Source organism: Agelaius tricolor, unplaced genomic scaffold (assembly GCF_023055355.1).
Source record: "Agelaius tricolor isolate 1412-34295 unplaced genomic scaffold, bAgeTri1.0.p SCAF_34, whole genome shotgun sequence".
Classification (NCBI taxonomy): domain Eukaryota; kingdom Metazoa; phylum Chordata; class Aves; order Passeriformes; family Icteridae; genus Agelaius; species Agelaius tricolor.
In genome coordinates this window covers 2327433-2353977 of record NW_027269294.1, presented here as the reverse complement: position 1 = coordinate 2353977, position 26545 = coordinate 2327433, and the positions used below count along the sequence as shown (strand labels likewise).

Genomic DNA, 26545 nt, shown 5'->3' with positions numbered 1-26545 from the left:
ATGAATCTCTATTACCCTGCAATAACAATGTCACAAATAAGTTATATGGGTCATCTAAAACCACAGCACTGTCAAGAATTCTGTGTTTGCTACATACAGTTGAGGAGGAATGTTACCAAACTTTTACAACTTTTAAAAATCTTTCCTGAAACTTTTCATCTGACTTCTCTGATATGGCAGACTTTCTGAATCAGCTTTGCAGTCTGAAGGAAGCACTAAAAACTGCCAAAAATTAAGTTCTTCCATATATGTGTGAATATTGTATTTTTTTTCTGTGAGCTGTTGAGATTAGATCAGAATCAGAAAAAGTATGTTCTAGAGCAATACCATCTATTTTCATCAATTCAAAGTGAGAAAGATGTTAATTGAGAATTTCTGAATGTGCTGGAACTACCTCTGGCTCCAGAAATTCCTGAACTGGAAATAGCTGGGGGCACAGAGGGTATCTTGTGTCTCCAGGGATATATTTATGGCTTTCCTTGGACACAAGGTACAGGGGCCAGTGGAAGGATTTGATCTAACCCAGTGTAGTTCTTTGATTCTGATTCTGTATGTCATCCAGATGAGTGAGACTTGAAGAAATGACATTTCTGTCAGAGAACAATACCGATTCACAACTGATTTTTTTTTATTTGTTGCCTCTGTTGTATAGGTTTGATTGGGGCTTTTTGTTGACTTCTTTTGTGTAGAAAAATGCTGTAGGTTGTGAATGTGTTTTGTTGGAACTTCCAAGGTAGATGTCAGTTTTGGGAATATTGAAGTCTCAATCAATTTCTCAAGAATATTTCCATGTGATTCTCTGGTGTATCTAGACAGCATTTTCACATTTTTTACTGTCATATACAAACACAATATAAAACCAAAGCCCACCCAACACTACCAGGGTTCATAAAGTCAAACATGTCATGAAGAGCTTTTTTTTTTTTTTTTTTTGTAATTTTTTGGGTTGTCAGGCTTTTTTTAAAGAATTGAGGGGAAAGAGGTGCATATGCAAGAAATGACAGCATGCAGGATATTGGAAAGAGTTTGCACTCACAGGAAGTTTTTTTCGGATAAATATTTAGTCTTCAGTCTGTTTCCTGTATTTGTGACTTTCTCTGCTCATGCAGCATCACCTCCACTTTCCTGCTGACACCAGGCACTGATTCCAGGTTTTGTCAGTCCTACCCTTTTTATTGAATTCCTCATTTATTTTCTTAGAAAAATTTTAGCTCTCCTTTTATACTGTCAGCCTCTTTCCCCAACCCATCAGCCTTCTTGCCCAGCATACCTCCATGACTGGGCTTCCTGTGGATTAAGGCTCTCTGTGTTGCCTGGATACAGACTGGATTTCTCCTATGGATACCTGTGCAGAAGTGTCAGGAAACCTGATAACATCAACAGTGCCTGCACTGCTTTCCCTGCTGTGTTCATACAGAACTACCCCCAGAACAGTATGTTTTCCATGTACATTCATATTTAGTACATGTGTATGCTGTTGTAAAGCTTTCTGGTACTTTCTGTTTCTTTTTGTTTATCAGGCCTTCAAAATAATGAAACTGAAAAAAAAAAAGCCTCTGTGAATCCTTAAACTTGTAGGTACAGAAGCATGCTGGCATTCTTCTGAAATTTAAATCTTAGGATAGGGAACTCTCAGCCCTCCAGTGAGTTATGAGATGCTTATTGAGTGAGTGGGAATAAGCAATGTATTTCAGAGCCTTATCACTATTCCATCTATACCTCCAGAGATTGAATTTACATCTCAAAATTCAATTATTTATTTATAATGCTGGAGAGTTTGCCAGTTGTTTACATGTAAACTAATTGCATTCTAAATTAAAAGAAATATAATGAAAGTAATTGAAATTAAGCAAAATTAAGAAAGCTGTAATTATTATTCCTGAGGTAGTACACATCATATTCCTATGCTACAAAGAAAGATATAAATAGGAACACAGTTAGCAAATTAATATATGACAGTGATGTGCTTTGATCTATGTTCAATAGGGAATGAAAATAAAACCAGAGTATTCAATCTTTTATTATTTTTTATTGTACTTTCAGGGGCAGCAATGTGAAGGATATTGCATGGAATAAAAAGTACAGAGGTCTTCATATTAAAAAATGAGAATGTCCAAAAATATGGATGGGTAAATATATGGCATTGACTTTTAGGCTTGATGCTGTAGAGAGAAGCTTTTAAAACAGAGTTTTCCCTTTTTTAACCACTGCAGTTCACGGGGATTTTGGGTTTTCTTTAATGCCTCTCATGATCACTGTCTAAATACAGGAAGGATTATCTTTATGAAACTTCCACTCATTTTAATCCCTACTTTTTATAAAAACCAGTTCTAGTCTTGCCCTTCTTATTGTACATGCCCTCTAGAATTTGGTTCTAGACAACTTGTTATAGTTAGAAATTAATTGTTGCAATTGGAGGGGAAGATACTTCTGAGATTTTCATGGAGTTGTGTGCCTTCAGTAGTTCTGTTTATAAGGAAAACATCAAGTACTACGCAGCTTTTATTGGCGATCTTAAGCTTTAGCAGTACTGCATATTGGGATTATTTGGGAAGAATTCCCAGGCTTTTTTTGACTTTGTAAATGCAATTTTCTTAAACCCACGGAGATATGATTTGACCATTTAAAAAAACTTACAACACAGTTGCACTTATCCCCATCTGAAAATTCAGACCTGAATCAAAGACCTGAAAATTAAGCTAGTACCTGGAGAGGAGTTTAATAATTCTGGCAACAATAAAAGTCACAACTTTGAATCCATATTTTTAGTGTTCTTTGTCTGCAGTTGTGATGGGTTTTCTGGGGCAGTTGTGATGGGTTTTCTTGGGATTTGTTTTTTCTTTGTGATGGTGGTAACAGTGGGGAGATGGGAGGAAAGAGATTTTTTTTCAGGTACATATTTGCATTAGGTTCTCACAGATTAATGTGTATTTTTCAGTGTAGTAGATTCTGAGTGTGAATTTAAGGGCTGCTTTTGGAAAAAATAAACTTGATAAACTCCTTGGGAAGTAGATAGAAAAAGGTAAAATAAAGAATCTCTTGTGTCTGGGGCGTCATCCTTTAAAATGTCCAGGTAATACACTGATCAGGGGGCACAACAGAAAAAAGCAATACCAACTCAAAATTATCATCTGGTTTGGCAGTTTTCTGTTTAAGGCCAGACCTGAATTAGCCCTTGGTTTCCTGAGGTCTCCCTGACATTTGAAAATTTGCATTCCCTGCCTTGTTAATGGCAGATGATTGGTGCCATACATCAGCTTTGTGAATTGTCAGAAACTGTTAATATTATTGATGAGACTGGTTTCATTGATGAAAAGAATCTCAGCAGAAGAGAAGGATGGCAGGAAACACGCATTGCCACATTTAACCAAATGATGTAATAAAGCCTGAACACTTGGTGAAAGTTGGTCATAGGCACAGGACTTGGAGATGGTTTTTTTTTTCTCTAATTAAATCTGTGTGGTGAGAATCCCAAACTCTAAAAGTGTGTGGAAAAAAATGTTTCAACATTGAGATTTTTTGGGTATTAGTAGTAAAGAAAAATTGGTCTTTTTAGTATGTCAGAGAAATTAAGCATCTCTTTCGCTTATTTCACAATACTGAGTGAAAATTTAGTTTTTGAAAGTAAAATCACTAAGAACTAAAGGCAAAATTACTCTAAAAAGGCTTATAAAATGACTATAAAATGGCAAGAAATGCTTATAATGTACTGTAATTAAGAAATAGTTGGCTTCTGATTGTAAAGGCGTAAATTATAACATCTGTATAATAACCCTTCACAAGAGATGGAAAATAGAATAAAAGTTTTTTAAAACTGAGTTGCTCCATCTCTGGATCAGAAAAGGGCATAATCCAACAATAGTTTTTCATCAAAGACTACTGATGAAATACATCTCAGTAGAGTGATGGGAATGTAGAGCAGTACAACCACTTAAACATTGCTCCTTTCGTCGAGTTGCAAGCAATGGGTTTATTAGCAGTATATTTAAATCTCTGGTCTTCTTTTAGGCCTTTCCTAAATGATTTTTTGTTAAAAATCCTGATTGCTTAGATAGACCAGACAGTTTGGGTACCTTTTATTTTTAATTCTCTATAAATCAGACTACGTAAACCTTAATGGTGTCGGGGAGTTTTGAATTGAAATGTCTGTTAGTAGCTGTCACTTGACAGCAGCAGTTTCCCTGCAGCACACATGGGGAATGTATTCCTCTGAGTTACAGACCACTCAGTGGCTGAGCAATGGGAGCCTGCTGGAAGGCAGCTTTTTCCAGAAGGCTTGGCAGAAACCTAGCAGTGGATTTGGATGGCTCTCCAAACTCATTCCAAGTCAAGATATTGTGGACATGTGTGTTAAATGCTTATCAAACTAGTGAAACAGAACTTTTTCTTCCTCAGCTTTTCCCCTTTTTGATCTTTCTGGAAAATAAGAGCAGGGTAAAAAAAGAAAATAGAAAGATAGGAAGGAGAGAGTAGATGATATGGCATCGTTTTAAGATCTGAACAGTAATGTAGCCAACACATGAAAACTGTAAAATAAAAAATGTGGTGGGTTTTAAACATAATCTTCCAAAATACAAAGAAATGTGATTTTCTTATGTCACATTGCAATAGTGATCTGAAAACAGTGTATGTAACATATTGACAGGGCTGTTATATCTATTTCTCTGTAGTGGCAGTGTCTTGACCACATCAATGATCAAGGTAACTCTAATATGGTCAAAGGTCAAGTTTCCTTTAATGTAGAAGCACACCTTCAATTTGTATTAATGACTTGTGTGTGCATGTCAAGGGGAAGATGCAGCTGAACTCTGAGTTCTGTGCAATTTATTGGAATTGTGAGTGGTGCTGGCAAGCTATGGTGGTGACTGTATTGAGTTCACTGTTCATTTGTGCTCTCTGTTTTCCCTAACTTCAGCTTAAATGTAAGAAAAGAGAGTCTGATTTACATTCTCACTACTTTGAAGACCTAAATTCAAAAGTTACCTACTCTGCTGGTAAAATGTGATTTATTGATGTACTAGTAATACTTTGCTCTCCACATGCTGGTATAAAAACGAAATAAAAATTAATTGCTTTTAATAGAATTCTGATGGTTCTAAAGTTAATTTTGTAAGCTAGGGGGAAAATAATATAATAATTTTGCGGGTGATTGTCATAAATTTTTGGAGTAATATAACCCCATTAAAGCAATGATATTGTTTTTGCTCTTTGCAGTGTTGAGAAACCCCGTTTGTAAGTTATATAGATTCCCTACTTCTGACAACAAGTGGATGCGGATCCGGGAGCAGATGGCTGAGACTACCCTCTCTTTCCATGTTCCTAAAGAACTAATAAATCTGCACATAAAGGAGGATATGAGAAGGTAAGGAAGAAGCAGCAATATCAATTATATTTTTCTGACTTGGAATCATGCAAACGAGGAGCTAGAATATATTTATTTGTAGTATGAAATGGGCACTTCACAGCTGCTAAGAATTTACAGCTGGAACTGAACAGAATTGATTGCTCAATAGGACTCCAGTGACCTCATAAGTTCTGAGCAATGAACTGTGCTAAAGTGCAGTCATGACTTTAAATCTGTTACCATCACCATTTGATTAACAATATAAATATTCTGGAGCATTAACATTTTATAAAGGATCAGAAAATGACAGGGGGCTGAGCAACATTGTGCTGTGTTTGGCTATGTGTCTGGCTGGAGTTAATGACATAGACAAACATTATGCAATGAAAAATGACAAGTTTATAGTGAATAAAGGAGCATTGAGGATAAAAATGGCATTCCTTTAGCTAATCTAAATTAGTTGCCATAAGAAAAGGATTCCAAAGTAATGTTTGTTTGAAACCCTATTGTTTGGCCTTGTAACCCAGAGAGATATCTGAGAATCATTACAATGTGTATGGCCTGAAGAAAAAGGAGAATAGAGAACACAGGTGTCCCAAAAGCCTTTCAGTGAACAGTTTCCCATTGCAGTGATTAAAATGGCAGCCTGTCCTTGAATCCTTGTAAGCTGTGCTGATAAAATTTGGGCAAACACCTTTATTTTAAGGAGTCCAGGGCTACCCTGAAGACAGTGCCTTCTTCTTCCAGTGATAATGGATGATGTAGAAGATATTGCCTCCTTCCTCAGGAAAGTTACTTAACACATAGATGGGCATCTGGTCTCATGTGTAAGAGTAATGCTGTGACCTAGTGTTGCATCCCAAAGCCATCCTGTGCACTTTAGGGCAATTCCTTCCTGTTGTGTCATATCCCAAAACAACCTGTTGTGGTTGTTTGTTCTGCAGTATGAAGCCTCTTTTCCTTTTTTTATTTACCCCATCTGTTGCCTCTGTGTGATGTTTATGTGCCTATAGAACAGCATGTGGGAGACTGGAATCTTGATTTTAATAAAATCAGTGGACTGATACATCCTTATGCATGGTGATGATGGGTTATAAAATTCCTATGAATTGTTATAATAGTTTATTTTATTAATTTTGTGCTGTGTTTAAGCATTTATGGCCTCATCTTGTTTGAGAATACTTATGTGCAAGGTTCTTGTAGTAAGCAATAAAAATAGATTATACTGAGTCTCACAGTTCATGCACTTCCCATATTTTCATTTGCCCCATGGGTAAATGCCTTTTAAATGTTAGAGGATTACTTCAACCACTTTTACTACTACTGCATTATTCTCTTCAAAGGCATAATGCAAGTAATAACCCTTGTTGTTGTATCATATTATAGCATTCACCTCCCTGGATAAACTCATAGTAAAAATTCACCATGGTGGGGTTTTCTCTTCACCAAAATAAAGATTTGAAAAAGAAACAGAAGTAAAAGTTGCACAAAGATTGAGATAAATGCCTCTGATTTTCCTGACTGCCAATGTGGTTGAGCTGTTCAAGGCTAATTGAAAGTGTGGGTGTGAAAGAAGGAGACAAAGTGATTGATAGAGTCTGAAGGAGGAGATAAGACTAACCAAAAGGAGCAACAATATCTAGAATACTAGCAGATGGTGGGAATAGGAGCATCTGTTTCATCTATCATCATATAAGAGTGTGGGTTGGAGCTCCAGCTTTGTCTGGGCTTTCTTTTTCAAAATAATTGTGAAGATGTGTGTTCTTGTGGAGTCCTTACACTTGTAATCTAGTAAAACATCTGAGGAGGATGCTACTATAATGGGTGTTGAGCTCGCACAAAACATTCACTGCACCATCTCCAGGCTATTCTCTTCTGAAGGATTCTTCCCTGTGTCTTTTTCCCTCTGTTAGTTTAAAAGGATAAATATTTTTGTCTCAGAAGCCACTTATCATACTCAGCCTGTTTCATTTTTTTTTTTATTATGGCTTCAATATAGTTAGGTCTGAAGCAATTACCTATAAAAATATGCAAGTAAGTGTTAATGCTATTCAGTATTCATTAAAAATTGTAGTTTAAATTCCCTTTTCTCACAATCTTAAGATTGATTATCTCTTGATAAAACTTCAGTATTCTTTGTCAAGCAACCCCTTTCATTTACTGACATGATGCTTTGAAATATGTAACCTCTAAGGGTATTTAACTTTGAATTTCAGCATGAAATAATGTTTTTAAAGAAATGCATGAAGTGAAGATTTTTATTCTTCAAGCCTCCCTGGAAGAAATTTTATTAGGAGCTATATGGTAATTTTTATTGTTCTAGTAAAGGTCATACAGTCTGCTTTGCTTGTTTTTATTACAAAATTATTTCTGTTTCCTCTTTGAGGTATTCCAATTAGTCCTTTCTTCTGTTTTTAATATTTCTTTCCACAAATCTGGTCCAGATATTTTACATGTGTCATGCAAGATTAGCCAAGTGGTTCTTCGAACCTCATGATTATAAAAAAGTCTTAGCTTACAATAATTTTTCAGAAAGTTGATTGCCCTATACAATTCAAGTTGTAGATGCAACCAGTGTAACTGGGTCAGCACAGCAAGAGATTTGGCTGAAAGGAAATTCCACCTATACTTGAATTTGGCCCATGGCATTTGTGATCACAACTCACAAGCAAATTTCAAATATAAATTACTGAACTTAAACCCCCTCTCCAGAGTAAAAAGCACACATAAAAAGCTTTCTCCTGCATCACAAATGACTGTCCTATCCGATCAACACTAGGCTTTTTTTTTTTTTTTGGTGCAAATCTATGCAGTCTGTATTTTATTTCTTTCACAGAATGACAGAATTTCTAGGTTGGAAGAGACCTTTAAGATAATGAAATACTTTGAAACAATGGCAACATTCAGACTGTGTGAAAAATACTTTTTTTTTTTTTTTTTTACTTCTTCTTACCACGCAACTTCCGTTGAGAAATGGCGCCCCAGTCATTGTTGGCATGTGTTGGGAGTAGGCTTTGATTTTTTTTTTGGACATTTGGATGTTGGTATTTACTTGACTTGTTTTTGAGCAGTGGCATTGTGAAAGCGTCGTATTGATAAGAGGTGGTAGCATTTAATGAAAGTGATTTTGGGTAAATTTACAATGACTTTTGAAAATATTTGAACCAACCACATTGAGAGAGGCACTGTTACCATGCTTATCCAGTGAAGGATTTTTCACAAGATTGTTTCTTGTAAGTACCTCATTTTCAACACTTAAAAAGTTCCCAAACCTGTCAGTAATATGTAGCTCAGATGCATATAAATGCAGTATTTACCTCATTGTGCATCAAAAAGGATATGAAACTTTTCTCTTCATATAATTACATTCAGGAATGTAATGATATGAACATAAGTGTAGCTTGACTTTTGTAAACAGTGTTTAGACGGTTGTCCTCATGAGTCAAGATCAGTTTTAAACCCCATTAATTTATAAACCAAAGGATAAAATATTGTAATGAATGAACATAATTTTCTCTCCTCTTGATTTCACTGTTCACAGCCAATCTCGGAAGATTTGGCCTCTGTGAAAGCCTAAGAGGGGCTATCATAGGTGACTTAAGTAAAATTTTCTGGATTTTACTTTGATTTTGGGTGTTCAAAGTCGTACTGCACTGGAGTGGAGTGACATCACTTGGTTTTTTTGGTGACAGTTACCTCTAAGGTAACGTTCCCTTGAATTCAGCAGCGCTGTGTGGCAGCAGCTCTGTGGCCACAGGGAGCAGCACATAACTTTCCCAGAAATCCTCCTGGGAAAAGCAGTGATAAGATCAGGGAAAAGAATGATAAGCAATTCTTATCTTCACCTGCTGCACCTGTTGTTGTGAACATGTGCAATGTGTTTCAGAGATTTGTTTACCCAACGGTGGTTTCTTAATTAGTCAATAGTGATGTGTTTTGGACTGGAGGATCAGTTAGGTCCACCTGTATTGTAACTATCCATAAAAGCAGTGGGTTTCTTAATAACTTCTTAATAAGTTATTAACTTCTTAATAAGTATAGTTTAATAAAGTGATTGATCAGCCTTCTGTGAATCATGGAGTCAGTGCTAATTATTACCCAGCTGGGAGCTTGTGACAACAGTGCTGAATCAATAAAATGCTAACTTACCTTCTATATTGGGATTGCCCTCTCAGAGAGGGCTTTTTTTGGCAAGATCCACACAGGTTTTAAGGCTCCAGAGAAATCATTCAGTACCAATTAGCAAGGGCTGCTAAGATTCCCAGGTGTTATATTTCTGCACAGCATGCCCTAAGGAAGTCCATATTGATCAAATTAGAGCCTCCCACAACATGGTGAAAGAATGCAAAATTGAAGTGAAAAATTTTGTCACTTCCTGTCACTTAAGGCATCAGGGTGACTAAAAAAGCTTTATACAGTTTTATGATGTTGCTTGTGTCATAGAGATCCTCACTCTGTATTTGGAATTACGAATTCTGATTAATAAATTGTGGCAAAAAAGAAAACAGAAACCCAGAAAACGTTTGAATGATTGAGTAATTGTTCAATTGATAATGTGATCAATCTTGCCACATCTATGACTCCAAGCTGAAAGAAGGAAATAAAGTTTTAAATGTAAACTGTGAAAATAGAATGGTTTTGCTCATATCATGCAACAGAAGCAATATTGTCTAAAGCTGATTGCTCTGTATTTTGGTGAAGCAATCAAAATAGAAAAATAACCAAAAAAAAACCACCCTAAAACAATTCTAGACCCTACTGCTAATTACTAAAATATAATTTAGGTTAAAAGTGTAAATTCCACAGATGTCATTCTAAGTATTGCTGAATTCAAGACTCTGCAATTGACTGATGCTGGAGAATGATCCTCTGCTATTAAATGCAAATCATACAATTAAGTCCAAATGATCATGCTCTTTGAAGATACTGAGGTTTTGAAAGATAAACCCTAGTAATAAAATATCCAAGGAAGGGAGAGAGTTCAGTAGGGAAAGAATTTCAAGCAGGAATGGAAGCAAAATGGTCTTAAAGTAGAAAGGGAGAAATGAGTTAAATTTAGGTTATATATTGTCTACACTTTTGTATAATAACATGTGTAGTGGATAGAAATTAAAAAGGAACTTAAAGTTTTCATCTCTTAGGAACCATATAAAATCTTATCATGGCTTTGCAAACCCCAGTCTGTTCTCCTCAAATGTATAGGAAAAGAGGCTTTAAAATATTTTTAAATGTATTTGTTGCCTTTTTTTGGGTGGGTAGTTTGCTCATGTGGTTCTGGTGGGATTTCTTTAGTCTCTTTTTTAAGCTTTGTTTTCTCTTTTTCTGTTGGTTTGTTTGTTTCTAAACAACTGTTCAGGGCATGCTAAGGTAAGCACAACTTACCCTGAAGTTTTTAGTTGCCTGTCAGGTCAGGCTTACCAAAACTTGGAATAATTTTGGGAAATTCTGTAAGGAGACAAAAATGGCAACTGTTTTCAAGAGAGTCTAAAATGAGATTATTAGTAGAGAAATAAAAACATGCCTTTTTTTTCTTTTTTTTTTCTTTTTTTTTCTTTTCTTTTTCTTTTTTTTCTTCTTTTTTTTTTTTTCCTTATTGACTCCTCCGTAATAATTATTTGCCTGGTTTAGAAACAATAGAGTGAAAAACCTATGAGTATTTTATTTCTGTAGGGCATGTCATATTGTTTGTCTGGAGTTTATTGCCTATATATCACAGAAGCATATCTTGTAGCAAAGAAAAATGAGAGTAATTTTATCTGATTCTGTTCTTTAAAAAAAAAAAAAGATGAAGTGGTTATCCATACATTTTAAAGTGAACTTTGTTAGGAAGAATAATTCCTGTGCTCCTTTCCTTAGAAGCTTCTAAGCTTCCTTTATGTATGAGTGATTGAGTCATATCCCAAAGCTTATGGTTTATATTTACTCCAAAGCTCATGTTTGATAAATATTCAGAAGTTTTATGCTGTTACAGTATTACAGAAGTTTTGCAAATATAATCTGCAGAAATGTCTCCTCTTGTTTTGAATCCTGCTAAGCTCTTTGCTTCTGATGTTTTGTGAAAGTAGATTTCAGAAGCTAATTTTGCTTAGTGGAGGCCAAAATCACTTCATTTTCTAGATTTTGAAGTTGTCATGTTTGCTTTACTAGGAAACACATCATTAGATTTTTGAAGCTGTAATGTATAAAAAATTGCTACTAGGTCTTCATACAACATTTTCAGTTTATGTGCTTTTATCATATATTCTCTTAATTATCTCCTCTCCTTTTAGTTACATTGATCTTTTCAACTTCATCTTTCAATTTGTCAGGATTTGTGTCAGTAATGATGCAAGTGGCTATTTTTGCTGTTTTCTTTTCTGAGACAGAGTAATCACAGCCAAGAAAGTTCTTTGAGGGATTGCCCTCTTTTCACTCCTCTTGCACATCTTAACATCCTGCTGATGTTTTGCATTATTTTATTCCGAGTTTCGGAGACAGGCAACTTTTGACACTCGGTGTTCATGCATCAACAGCCAACTTGATTGAGATTTCACTTCCTTATGTAGATAAGGAGCCCATGAGGTTAATCCTCATTGGCTGAGCCACTTACTTCCCAGATAACCAGCCAATAGCAGCCTGAGTCCCCAGCCGCCAGGGCCTGCTCTTACTGGTCCAATTCCATAAGTAAGGTAATTATATAATCAGTCATGTATTTCAGTTATAAAGTTGGAATTATTTATACTGTAGGCCACCACATACTTTGGTTTATTGTCACTGACCACAGGTTTTTACTGTGCAGTCTGCAATGGTGTCTGGACTGCCGGTGGTTCTGAACTTACAGAAACAAGTTCATTAGAAACATGAGTTCAATACTGGGACCTCCTTCAAATAATTTTGCAGCATGATTCATACCACTCACTCAAAGTACTCCTTACAGAAATCAGGGGGCTGTATTTTAGCACTGAATGTGCTTCCTTCAGACTTCTAAGCTGTTGTATCTAAAGCAATGAGCAAGTCTTTTTCTGTTACTGTTGTCATTTAAGTGCATGACACAAAGCAGGAGCTGTTTAAGTAGAAATTACCAACATGAGTCATACAGAAAATTCATTGCACCTCTTTCAGGTACTTTTAGTGGTTTACTATATTCCTGCATCTAAGGTGTTCTCAAAAATAAAATTGCGTGAGTTGGTAAATCAAAGATAGAGCCTTGGGCTCAGATTCTCAGTCATTTCTTGAAAATGGACTTCTCAGAACATAATCTACCAAAAGAAAGAATGCATGTGATAATCAAAATGTACCTAAAACAGACTTCAGAATTAGCTAATTAGCTAATATTTAAGGTTGGAGAAAGAGGAATGGGGCAGACTGCTTCCATCCACATTCTGGTTAGATGCAAACAGGTGAAGAATATGCCAAGGCCACCAAGGAATGTACCTGATTAGTGAAGGCAGGAAACAGTGGAAGCTCAGACATGTTCTTGGGTGGAGTTTGCGTTGGGCAGTGACAGAAAAGACTATCCAGGAGGTAGTTTGGGGAGCTGAACAGCAAGCCAAAGACAAACAGCTCTAGACAAAGCTTGGATTTTGTTCTGTAAGATGAGCTTAAGTTGATGCAGAGCCCAAGATCTGTCACAGTGGTGAGAGCAATTACCTGGAAAAGACTTTGAAAGAAGATTTGGAGTAGGGGGACGATAAAGAAATTTTAACAGCACAGAGTTTGTTGTAAGCTTCCTGTACAGTTGACAAACTATTCAAAGTTCCATGGATGCATTGAAAAGTTGGATCAGTAACTGATTTGCCCTCTGTAAAACCAATATCTATTATAAAGATTAATTTTTTTATAGCACAATTGTTGTTTGACACAATTACTGGTTGAAGTGTGTTTTTAAAGTTATTCAATGAAATAAGTTAACATAAAAGTATTAAAATATTATTAAAAATTTCAAAAATTGTCTTAGTGTGAACTATAAACTTTTTCAAAAATGAAAAATATTCTGGTTTTTCCACTCTGTTTACTTTTAGAAAAGGCCTTTCATGTAATAATAATAAAGCTTGGTACTGTGGAGTATTGCTGATGGAGTTTAGATATAGAAAAGACAACTCTTTTTTCATTCAGAACTCAGAATTGTATTGAGTCAATAACAGCAGTGATAAACTGTAAAAAAACCACAAGACATAAATCCAATTTAAATCCTCTCTCTTCTATAATTTCATTAGAAAAAGAAATAAAGATATAAAGTGAGGCTATGAGGCTATTTTCTAAGGAAGTGTCTGTCAAATAATCCTGTTTTCTAATGGTTTTTATTTTGCTGTATTTTAAAATGAAAATAAATTCAGAAATTAGTCTTTAAAAAAATTTCCATGCTGTGTATGCTCTAGATTGCTATAGCACTGTACTCTCACTTTAAGCATTGTTGATGGGTCTTTTTTGCCACATATTGAAGACTGAATTTTTACTTGTGATTTGTACATGTTTCTGAGAAGAAACAAATACCAACCTTGTCACCAGTAATGGGGACAGGATTTGATATTTCTTGATATTTCTTGAAATCCTATTAAAATTAATATTCCCATTGCTATTGGTGTCAGTGGAGTTAACTCATAGCCAGCTGGTTAAACAAGTTCTTGGGTTTGGTTGGGTGTTTTAGTCTCAGATAAAAGTTTTCTATTCCTGCTGTTGTTTAACTTCAGTTTGAGACCAACAGCTCCAGGCATGAGCTTAGATAGAGGCAGGGATATAGTTCTTGGATGGAATACTCTTATTCCTGTACAGAAGGAGTAGTCAAGTTTTGGAAGCCAGCCAGGTCCAAACATTGTTGCTAAAACTGTTAAATCAGACACCATAAATATTAAGGGCCAAAATATTATCACTGCACATAAACAGAATTGCATACCCTGACCAATTTTACACACTTTTCTGAGAAGGAAGCCCTAAGATTTTAATTGAAAGGAGACCTCATGTTATACTGCTAAAACCTGGCAAAGAAAATGGTCACTGAGAATGTTTGGTTTATCCTTTCATATCCCTTCATGGCAGATTGTTCTTATGCTGCATTACTAGTTTGTAATGTTGGAGGAAAGTTTAATTGGTTCAGCTTCAGGAGCAATTAAATGGCAAAAGGTAATAATATCATTAACACAAACTGTCAGCAAGTTCATGTGCTGTATCTTTGTTTCCATGTTGATATTTTCAAGAACACGTATAAATGAAATGCTTTAATTCCGCTTCCAGTGCAGTCTGTTTGGTTTTGATTGTCATCTACACCAGGAGCAGAGGTATGCCCATGGAGCTTATTCTGACTGCACTGTTCACACTAATGCAAAGCTAATAACCATGGGGAAAAGATCACCAGTGTGCTGCTGTTCTGTTTAAGAAGTAATTTTAAGATTTTTTGACTAATGGTCAGATGTGCTACTCACATAAGGGAGCTCTGTGTTCCTGTGCTGCCAAGCTTACTGGTCTTTTCCTCCCTCTTTCCACCTCTTCTCCCCCATTTTTGCTTTTTCTTACATAATTTTTCTGTATGCAAGAGCTGTCTTCTGGAAGACTTTGTGGAGACTTCCAAGAATTGCAGTGAAACACTCTTCTTGAGGCTCCAAAGAAAATAAAGAAAACTGGTTGTGTTGCAAACATTTTCTCCTGCAAAATTCCAGATGTTTGAAGACTGACTCAAGATCTTTTATTTTCCTTAAAAGCAAGTCCCACAAAATGGCTTTGGGAGAGATACAGGAGAAACTTCCTCTGCAAGAGGAAAAACCAAACAGAAAGCCCCAAGTACTAAGCTTGTTTGTGCAGGAAATTCAGATGATCTCTATTTCACTCAGGTCAGCTCTCAAGAGTATACAGGAAAACTGATAATTTACTAAAGGATTTCCTTTTGGATTTCCAGTGACATGTTTGGTTACCATAGCAGTGCTTTTTTGACCTGATGAACATTGTAAGGCTGGACATGACATTTTAGGGAGCTGGTGTTGGGGTTTTTTGTGTGTGTTTTGTTTTGAATCCTGAAGAAATGTGGTGAGAGCTGATGTGTTGGTTAAACTGAATTTGTAGGAACGCTGCTAGAAATATGTTTATGAAGTGCTTATGAAAGTATACCAAGAGTAGTGCATCAAAACAACTATACTGAATTTTTGCAGGTAAAAGAAACTTCATATTCTTTCCAATGGTGTTTAATATTTCTTCACAAAAAGTTACTTGCTCTGGGCACAGCTCTCTGGAGCCTGGAAGCCTTCTTTCCTTCATGAAAGAAATAGGATTTCATTTTGAAGGTTACTGCATTTATACCAGATGAGTTTTGAACACAAAAGTTACTGCATTATCTACTGACGTAATTTATTGCGCACTTGTAAAACAGAGATGAAAAGCAGATCTTACAAGCATTCTGAAAATGGATTTTATTTCAGTTAGGAAATCTTTCTGATGTTTTGTAGCAAACTTGATTTAGATTAATTTGGATGAATCTTAGTAGATTAATGAGTTAATTAGTGCCTTCTCTTTTTGCTTTTTGGTACAGGAATCAGGAGCTTAAAGACCTGGGAGAACTTGCTCCTCACTGGGACAACATGCGCAAAAGTGTAATTGCTCACTGTGATCAGATGTTGAGTATGTACCAGGACACTCTTGCAGAGCTTGGGAAGCATACAGGTAGGAAGCTGTGATTTTATCTGGAATATTTCAGAGCTTACTAGATTGTTAGCCTATAAAATACTGGCATATTTAGCGGGAATAAAATACATAAAAATCTTAGAATCAAAGGATGGTTTGGATTGGAAGGGACCTTAAAGATTATCAAGTTCTAACCCACCTGGACCAGGTTACTCAAGCTCCCATCCAGCCTGGCCTTGAAACTTGCAGCAATGGGGCATCCACAGCTACTCTGGGCAACCTGTTCCAGTGTCTCACCTCCCTCCACATTAAAGAATTTCTTCCTAATGGCTAATCCAAATCTCCCCACTGTAGGTTTGAATCCCCTTGTCCTGTCATCACATGATCTTGTAAATAGTCCCACTCCAGCTTTGTTGTAAGCTCCCTCCATGTACTGAAAGGTTGCAGTTACATCAGCCTGAAATCTCTTTTCCAAGTTGAACTATTCCAATAAGCATCTCTGTGACCTCCTCTGGACTCACTCCAACAGGTCCATGTCCCTCCTGTGCTGGGAGCCCAGAGCTGGATGCAGAGATGCTTGGTCACAGAAAAAGAGAAATCCCATTTAAGTGTATGAAAAAAACCAGTCTCTAACTGAAAGTAAGCTTTTTGAAAGCAGTTAGTCAACTGCTTAAATATTTGTTGGGGGAAAAAAAGCTCTTGTGTTGCACTAAGTGCTGTATAATTATTTCCATTTTGTTGGCAGAAGTGACATTTCTTGTATTTATGATGGTTTGCCATCATCAGAATATCCCAGTTCCAATTTTGGCATCTACTGTCTAACCCAGTATGACACTTCCTGTGATTCTGTTTTAAATAATATCTATATGTATTTTCAGTCTTTGGCTAATTAGTCTTGAAAGCACTCCATAAAGTGTCATAAACAAGCCAATAAATACAGATAATGACAGATCCAATGTAATAATTATAACATGCAGGAAAATATTGAAAGGACATTTTGAGATTTTAAAAAATAGACAATATAATCTATTAAACATAAACCCTGCAAGACCTGTATTGTGCAAAGTGACTTTCTAAAGGGTTTATAATGTTAAAGGACCCATCTTAATTGGGTCTTGAGAGAAATAATGTGGTCCTGGGAAACTGAGGTTATCCAGGAGGAGCGAATCAGCACATGTAAAAGAGAAAGGGACATTAATCAGAAAACAAAGCAACCTAATACAAGATTGTATTCTTTGAATAGAAAAGCAAGCCAGACATAGATTTGATTTAATACTGTACTTGAACAAATGGTTATGTTGGGAGCACATTGTAGCTACTTGAAATTCAAGTACTTATGAAGTAGAAATTGCTAAGATTAGGGACGTGAGCACAATTTTAATTCAGACTTTTCAGGTCTACATATTTCAAGGCATGCCAAAAACCATTTTGCTTTTCAGTTTAGCCAGTGCAGGTGTCTTTCTTCATCTTAGAATATTGCCTGAGTTTGTGTTGAATTGTTCAGAAGGGCAGATAGCACCTGCAAATAAAATTTCTCCAAAATATTCTCATGCTTCCCCAACACAATCTCCTGTTGGGCTTTTTGGGTGATACCCACTTCAACTCAACCAAACTACTTGGGAATTCAGTGGAGAAGGCTGTTAGGAGACCACTTAATTTCTTTTTGAAATTGAGAGATTGCTGTGGAATTATGAGGAAGCCACGTTAGTGTTAGACAGCAATTTTGGTTTACCAACATATTTATTGAAAATGGATGTTTAAGAAAGTTAAAACTCTTTCAGATTTGAGTTGTTTTGGCCAACACTTTTCTCCTCAGTAATGGGAGAATTTTAGAGAATGTAAAGCATTTTATTGTAAGGAAACATACCAGGAAGATATAAGGGTTAGGAAACAAAAACCCCAGTAATTTCAGGTAAATCTAAAGCACAGATTTGGTTCCTAAGCTTAGGGAGCAGCCTAAGCAAGCTTGGCTGGTCTGGAGCATCACTGGTGCCCTCTGGCAGAGTGGTTTCTATTGGGAGGCTCAGTGCTTAGTCCTATGGCTAAGTTTGAGCAGATAAACACTAGCAAGTCTTGACTGGGCAAGCAAAAAACAATTTAAAATATTTTCTTTATCTTTTTTATGTGTTTGCTTCAAAAAAAGGCTGAACCTTGGCAAAACTTAGTAAAAATTGTATCTGATTGAGAGGAATTTTAGTTCTAATAATTAATAGCTGGCAAAATGACAGGATGTTGAAGAAGTGCCTTAGGTAAACGTTGGGCTGCCTGAGTTAGAAGACAAAGCCACCTCTCTTTCCTAATCTACACCCTTTTATTTTATACAGATTCTGTATTAAATGTCTTCAGGTAAATGATATTTTCATACTGTCAGACTTTAATTATATTCCTTTACACTACCAAAAAACTACTCAAAATCTAATGATTTGGAAATATGCAGCCATATTAATTTTATTTTTTTTTGTTTTTCCAAGGCATCATACCTCCTGTGAACAAATACATAGCTTTCCTTAAGATAGTTGGTGTTCCTTTATTTGACCTTTCTAGGAAGAACACATAGCCTATTCAATATAATACTTTTCTTTGAAGAAAATAATCTTACTTGGAAAAATGCAGTGCCATCATAGCTCTGTAACCTTGCAGTTTTAGCACAGAATAAACACAATGCACATTAACTGCTACATTGTCTCCAGCAGACTACAGACTGATTTCAGACAGCAGGGAAAAGCATCTATCTCCTAGAAGAGAAAAGTTGGATTGCTCTGTGAATTAAATGCTGGTTTGTTGCTTCCAGTATGGAAACATGCTGAGACTCAGTTAGTGAACATTTCATCTTGTAATGTATAATTACCCATTGAAGGTAAATTAAAGACGACTCCTCACATGCAAGTATTGTCTCACTTGAAAAGGAATACAAAAACATCTGGGTGCTTAAGACAATGATTCTTTAAACTTTTGTTTTTCAGGTTCTTCCTTTAAATCAAGCTGTAGCAAAGGAGAAAAAACACTAGAATTCATCCCAATAAATCTTCATCTGCAAAGAATGCATGTGCATAGTCCTCGATTGAAAGGTAAAGAAATTCCCCAAGTATGACTAAGTATGCTTTGAAATACAGTTTCACTGAAATTTAGAAATCACATCCATTGTCAAAGCTCTACAAGGAATTTCCCTGCCTCATCTTCTGATGCCACAAGTTGTGGACATTTACTGCACATCTTGGGAAAACTAAGGGCTGGTTAACTAAATTTCTTCTAAGTTCCTTTCTAAAAATAGATTCCAGGGATGTGCTCATTTTGTTCCTATGACACTTCAAGCAAATAAGTAAATGCAGAATATGTGCTCACTGAAATGTATTGGTAACCTATGCATGGTTAAAAATACTCTGTTGTAGCAGTGCAGAACTGTCATGATTCGTGGTGACACGCTGCACAATGCTCAGTAAGAGTCATGTCCTTCTCAGCCACCCACTTAATTTTTCATTGTGATCCATAATGCTGTAAAAGCCAGAGTTAATGCTCTTTTTTTAAGGTGGTTTTTCTTCTCCCCCCCAACCCCATCCCTGCCAGTTTGCCACCAGAGATAGTGGTAGAGCACAATGCAGTCCTTTTCCTCCCAGAGATTGCTGGGATGAGCTCACCAGCCCAAGTGGTGGGAGTTAAATGGTTCCATAAAGAACAGTATTACTTCTAAACCTAATTTGTCCTATTTCTTAGGAAGTTGTAATGAGCCCAGCACTGCTTGGTTCTAAATCAGCTTATGCAGTGCTACTCTGTCATGCCCACCTACCCCATATAAGTATTTGCTCAGTGCTGAGTGAAAATACTGCAAACTTCCAACATCTCCTGGAAAGGGGGATCACTTTCTGTAACATGATCTGTGGTTCTTTTTAACACAGAGTTCTGTTGTTGCCACTTGCAAATGATTTTAGCAGCTTCCTTTACAGATCAGAGATTATACTGATACATATATATGACCAAATCATGGCACAGTGAATAATTTGCTGATAAATTGAGATCTGTTAAATTTGCTGTAACTACAAACACAGAAATTACATTCTGTTAAGATTGTAAAACAGTAAGTGCAAACAGTGGTAAAATTCCTGTTTTCTACTGTGTGAGTGTACATCGCCTTCTAAGTTGGGACACAGGGGCTTCCAATTATCTGTTAGATACTGGTTGGTTCAATATTTTGTTATTTCTTTTACTAAGAAACTGTGCCTCCAAATATTTTAGCAAGATGGGGATTTATAGTGACATAATGTGATAACACAGATTTTAATTTAATGTTTTCAGGTTAATTAATTAACTCAAAAGGATTTTTAGGTTTGTAATGGTGGCCAGAAGCTTAACATTGTCTTTTCAAAAAACCCTCTTTGTGAACAGGACACTGTATGTCTATTTGCTAAATAAAAAGATAAGAGGAATGAAATCTGTGACTTACTTAAGCACCCACAACTTTTACAGTACTGGAGTTTTGTTTTGCTTTTTTATGCATTTTCTCCCTTCTTCTCCAAAACCATTTTGCTTGGCGTACATGGTTAATCGATAATCAAAAAGGGTACAGGAAGAGATAAATGTTAGAATTGTTCTAGTTGTCTTCCAAATTTGGATCTTCAAATTATAAAACTCTGCCTCTATTACTTAACTAATGTTCCCTGGGTCTTGTACTAGATAGATACAGTCCAAACAGTTTCTGGCAATTACTAATCAATCTGTAATAGGCAGCACTTCGATATTAAGTTGGTCTTTCTCAGCTTATGCTTTGCTTGGCATATATCAAAGGACACCTGGAATATAACCAGGAGAATGACATTGGAAGGGGGAGAATAAAAATTCATGGAGGTGGCATTTAAATAAGCTAATGATCCACAGGGGTGTCATTAACCCTTACACTATCAGATACCTTAATTTTGGGAATGCAAGATGGGTTTTAATCCCATCTATTGTATATACACATTGATATGTGGGGTTTTTTTGTGTTTGACATGTATAATAATAGGTTTACTTTTCCTGAACTTTTGTTTGGGTTGTTATTGAGTACTGAAATGGAAGAGAAAGTGTGCCTAAGCTTTCAGTAGGAATAGCTTTGAGGAAAAATACTGTTCTCCTATGGGTCAATGGTATCTTTATCCATTTGATAAACCCCACGTTGTGCTCTGTTCATCATACTAGAGAGCTTAAATCTATATATTGACATAGCGTTGCTTTTGTTCCTGTTTACAATATGTGCTTGTTTTAAATAGATTTGGTGAACTGAAGTGATTTTGCTTTTGCATCTGGCCAGTGTAAGACACTGACTGCCTCCTGTGGAGGAAGGCAGGTTGACTCAAAATTGGGATTGAGCTGTTCTTGACAACTCCTGTGGTGCTCTGCTGCGTTTTAAGCTGTCTTCACTGCAGAGGGGTGTCAGCAGTAGCCTGCTCTTGCTTGATGGTTATGAGTTACTGGAGCACTCCTGCAGCAGTGCACTGATGCTGACACTGCATGTCCTTCACAAGGAGCTCCACTGATGTGTAAGTAGAGCACATCACAAGGCATTCCTCCCAAGCCATGCAGCACTCTGCTGCACTGTGCTCTGCAAAATGGGAGTGAGACTGCCCCGTGCCCATCACCAGGCGTGGGTGTTTGCTCCTCATCCTTTGCCATCCTTACTCTCCATGTAGGTGGTGTGAGGCAGGTACTCAGCTGTGCTGGGTGTGTTTCTGTCTCAGACAGCTGCTCCTCGACCATGCTGACCACAGGCTGAATAAAGGCTCCCTTCTGGATAAATCCCCCCGCCTCCCAAAGTAACTATACACAGGGTCAAAACATTTAGTCTTTTAAATGTTTTTCTGTTCTTTCATGAGATATCTCCAAACATTTTCAGAACCCTGATGAGTTTGTCTCTTATCTTGATTTCAAGCCACTGCTGTTTTAAGCAACAGAACTCCTTATTGTCAAGTATCAGTGGAGTCCTAATAGCTGAAGAATGTGTATTATGGATAATCTGTATAGAGACTGAAAAGAATGGGCTATTTAAGAATCTTGAAGCTCACCTTAGGCGAATGAAATTATGTCACTTCTCCTTTTAAGTGGATATTGAAGAGTCACCAACTCATTAGAGCTCAAATCAATTTGAGCAAATATGTTCTGAGGTTCAGCTCAGGAAGTAAAGCATAGTTCATTAACTGTGAATCATTTGTACAGTGCTCATGCTTCTGGGGATATTTATCATCAGAATGCAAGTTCTATTTTAGGAGAGGTCTAGATTTTAATTTACATGGGAAACTTCTTTGAGGAATAAAACAGTGCTCAAAAAACATCCTGTAATGTTTCCTTTAGAAATACATTTTAAGGATGAGGCATTCTGAACTGCATTTTTATACCTTCAGTAAGTTCAGGTACAAAACAGGTACTTAGTGTAAATGTAAATTTAAACTTAGAAAAAATAGTGTGGTGTGGGATGTAATTAAATCTTCATCTCTGCACTGACAATCAATCACAAGCTCTTTGAAAAATGATGTTTCACCTCCAGTTATGTAAGCATATATCCACACAAAGAATTCATCCCCTATGTCTTAAGGCATCAGGTATATACAGAAAGAGACAACAGGTTGTTTTCTCAGCAAGCATTTCATTAGTATGATTTATTTCCTATTCTGGTAGCTTCTCAGCTGAGAACAACTGACTTTCTCTGTGTTTATAAACATATATAAAAAGTGTTTGTCATAGAGCAGGGCTCACCAATTTAGCATTAAACACCATTATATCTGAAAGTACAGTAACATTACATCTAAACAAATTCAAACTAGAAAAGGAACGGGGATTTTTACTAGCCTAATTGACTTCTCTGGAATGCAGCGAATTCGTTGTCACTTGAAATCTTTTAATCAAGATTAGATGCCTAAACAAAGAGATGCCTTCACTCAACCAAGAGACAAGCTTGATGCAGGAATTATTAGCTGTAATTTTGTAGTCTCTGTTATTCAGTCAGACTATTCCATCATAATGGTCTCTTTTGACTCTAAAATGCTTGAATCTGTGCATCTCAACATGACTACAAGTTAAATAATGAAAGGGGCAATAAAAGGAAATACACAATGGGCCAATTTACTTGTCAGCTTTGTAAACTGCAGAGCTGGAATATTGTTCTACTCAGTGGCACATAATTTAGATATAGCCATAAATCAAATGAATGTTTTAAAGTGTGCAGGTGGCTGTATAGAAAGATTGATTAGCTCTTAGGCCTTCTTGGGACATGGATTATCAATTATTCCCTGGAAATTATATAGACTTATCCTTACTTTTTGTGGAATAGATGTCACAGTGTTGCCATGATTTAGGGATAGAAACATTGGAATGTCTGTGTTCCTCTATTCCCATTCCAGATGCTCTGTATGATGTTATCACTGTGGGAGCCCCAGCAGCACATTTCCAAGGATTTAAGAATGGTGGTCTCCGGAAACTGCTGAGTAAATTTGAGGCTGAAAGACGAAAGTAAGTATTCTTTCCAGTAGCTGGGAAAATACCATTAAAGTTGCATTAAAATGCCATAAGCTCACTGAATAACAAAACAGTTTATCCTGCTGAATGAATAGAAGATGAAAATCTAGTAGGATTAAACATTGCATTCATAAAATATTTCATTTTTTTCCCCTGCTTTGATGAAAATTGAAGCACACTCTACTTTTAGTGTTAAGACTAATTTGGCTAAACACAGGAAATTACCTCAAGCTGTGCTGGAGAATGTTCAGGTTGGGAGGATTTCTTCATGAAAAGGGTTTTTGTGCATTGGAACTTGCCAGAGAAGTGGTGGAGTCATCATCCCTGGAAGTGCTCAAGAAAAGACAGGACTTGGCACTCGGTGCTGTGGTTTAGTCGATATGGTGGTTGTTCTCTCAAAGGTTGGACTCGATGATCTTGGAGGTCTTTTGCAACCTTAATGATTCAAAATTATTATTTTTTTCCTTGTATTTTAGTAAGCTGGAGGTATATCAGTACTTAAAACCTGCTGTTCAGAATGAGGTATCTCTTTGGCAGTTCTTGTGCTAAGAGGAGTGTAGCAGTAGACAATTTTTAAATACAGAAACTGTGACTTAAGGTAGCAGCTTTATTTCTGACAGGCCTGGGTGTATGCTAAGATAACAGTATTTTTAGTACACTGTGAAAAAACAAACTACTCTTATTCTTCAGCAAGCCAAAATAAGACTAATCAAAACTAAAGGTTTCCGTTTATTGCGGAACTCAAATGCTTTGTTCACTGTTGAACATGCACAGAAGTGTTAGTTACATCTTTTCCTAAGAACTGGATGTATTTGTGTTTGTTGCTATGGCTGTTCAGGTTTCCAAGCAGGCACAGCTGTCGCTGGCAGCACCTGTAGTTGTGACAGCTCAGTGCTTCCATAAATGGTGCTAACTCTGTGGTGTTACAGTATTCCAAAGGGAAAGCAGGGAGGAAGTACTCTGATGTAAATTATCATGACAGTCCAGAGAAAATTAATTCCATTATAGTCAATGCTCAAAAAAGTTTCATGGATAAAATATCATAAAGAATAAAAGGAAAATTATTCAAATCTGCTGTTGACTTCTAGGTTGAATAGGAGTTGGTATTAATATTAACATCAAACAGAACCCAGCAGATCTAGTTGCTTTGAAAGCTGTATTATTGAGGGCGTTTTGCTTGCACTATGCAGTATAAAAAACCCGTTAAATCTTCAAAAATCTTTAATTTCCCTGACCACCTCTGATGCTGAAACCTGCCAACAAAACGTGTACATCATGTTGATCACGTAAGACGCATCAATAAGCTCTGTGTTAATATTCTGCTGTCAGCAAACTGGTATGGGCAGCCTTATCCCCATCATATGAAGGCCTACAAAGTACATGTTTTCTGCTGGAGAAAATGTCTGAAGACATTTCTTCAAGTATCTGCTCCTTTACGATCTGATTAATATAGTTGCAGTAGTGGTTTGTGGGTTTTTATCATAATAATTTATAACTGAAGCCGCAAGATAAATAATAAAATAGGCATAATCCTTTAAAGTCATAGGATATAAAGTACCATTACAGTTCTCACAGTGCTCAGCTTTCAGAAAATGAACCATTTCTTACTAGCTCAGTCCTGCAGCATATCCATGCTGGCAGAGTGCGGCTTCCCAAAATGGAGGATAGCTGTGAGACAAATTCTTCTCTGTGATTTCTCTTAGTTGGAGAAAAGAGAAAATGCTTTCTAGGGAAGAGAATGTCTTCCTGGAAGAGCACACATTGCAGTATCTCATAGGCATCACTAGACATTGCCCATGTTTCTTACTTGCTGGTAATAGGGGGGAGGAGATGATGGGTGAGAGCTTTGTACAGGTCCTGTCAAGGCATTTCAGGCCATGTCAAGAGCTTGCACATCACTTTACATTTGCTCTGCTGTTTAGATTTTCCTGCATTCCTCAGAAACACCTGTGTTTTGGCAGTTTTTAAGGATGGGGTACAAGAAGTTTACTCTGACAGTTTCCTTTGTGTTGCTGGGCTCTCAGGGAAAAGCAAAAGTCTGTCTTCAGGATGATATACCTAGGGTAGCTATGCTACTGTCCTGTCAGGCTCTTCCTAAAAAATGAGCCTTAGTCAGGCTAGGAAACTGAAGTTTGAGCACTGAAAACAGTGCACTGCAGTTTTCATCTAATCACTTGCCAATCACTGGGGAAATGGTCACTTGTGTTTGAGCTTCCACAAAGCAGAAAGTAGGAAGCCTCCAAAATTCATCTTTCCTGCTATCTTTGAGAGCAGCTCAGAGAAAACTCCCATGTTTTGGTTTTTCAACTTCAAGAACTTGTGTGACTTGAAAGACAGGAGTAAGCAAGCTCTCAACACAATCTCACTTAATGAATATTCAAGAGGGGGTCTGCTTTAAATAAATACATGAGAGGAGTATTCTCAATCTTATAATGGACAAATTTATTTCACTCTGGTGACAACAGTGTTACTTTGCATGCACCTGTTTATTTTCGCTGCATGAAGGTGTTTTGAGGACACGTTGTGTCCCCAGGGGCACCTTTTGCAATTTAAATTTCCTGTTTTGCGATGGGGCCAGACTTTGTGAAGATTTTGTTGAAGGAAGAAGTGACACCTTGCGATGTCAGTCAGAATGTAGAACGAACAGAAAAAGATGCAGATTCAGCAGCCATTTTTTCTGATGGCTATCTGAGCTGAAGACCTAGCACAAGATGTGGGAAGAGATTAGTTCTCAGCCAATCCTAGTAGCTGTCAAGTTGTGACAGAATTGCCTTGCATGTTTCTGACCTTCAGTCTGATTATCAGAGCAGTTTATCAAAATATTCAACAGTGTCAGCATATTGCAATGTATTTCTTGCTCAGTCTTAGACTTGTGGAATTAACAGACAAAGAGAAACAGTTATATGGTAGCATTTGCAGTTGCAAAACAAAAAGAAGACTGAGACATATGTTTTGTGAAAGTTTATCAAACAGAAGAATGTGGAAAATGTGTATCTGAAGATAGTTCTGGCATGTTTTCTATTGCACAGAATATGAATCTTTGTGCAGACACAAAGGGAAAGCCCTGTATAATAATATTTACAAAAATGCAGTATTTTTGTAATTCTTCTCTCATTTATTACCATCAGGAATGTC

General features: G+C 36.7%; 1 protein-coding gene across 6 annotated transcripts in view; it reads left to right on the top strand.

Annotated features, from left to right (window-relative positions):
* Positions 1 to 26545, top strand: part of INPP4B (inositol polyphosphate-4-phosphatase type II B) — a 289404-nt gene that overhangs the window by 185205 nt on the left and 77654 nt on the right. For all 6 annotated transcript variants that reach the window (XM_071452338.1, XM_071452337.1, XM_071452336.1 and 3 more), the window contains 4 exons: positions 5215 to 5362; positions 15840 to 15970; positions 18895 to 18999; positions 23296 to 23404. In XM_071452338.1, the coding sequence (XP_071308439.1) occupies positions 5215 to 5362; positions 15840 to 15970; positions 18895 to 18999; positions 23296 to 23404 (493 nt within the window). The remainder of the gene's footprint in view (positions 1 to 5214; positions 5363 to 15839; positions 15971 to 18894; positions 19000 to 23295; positions 23405 to 26545) is intronic.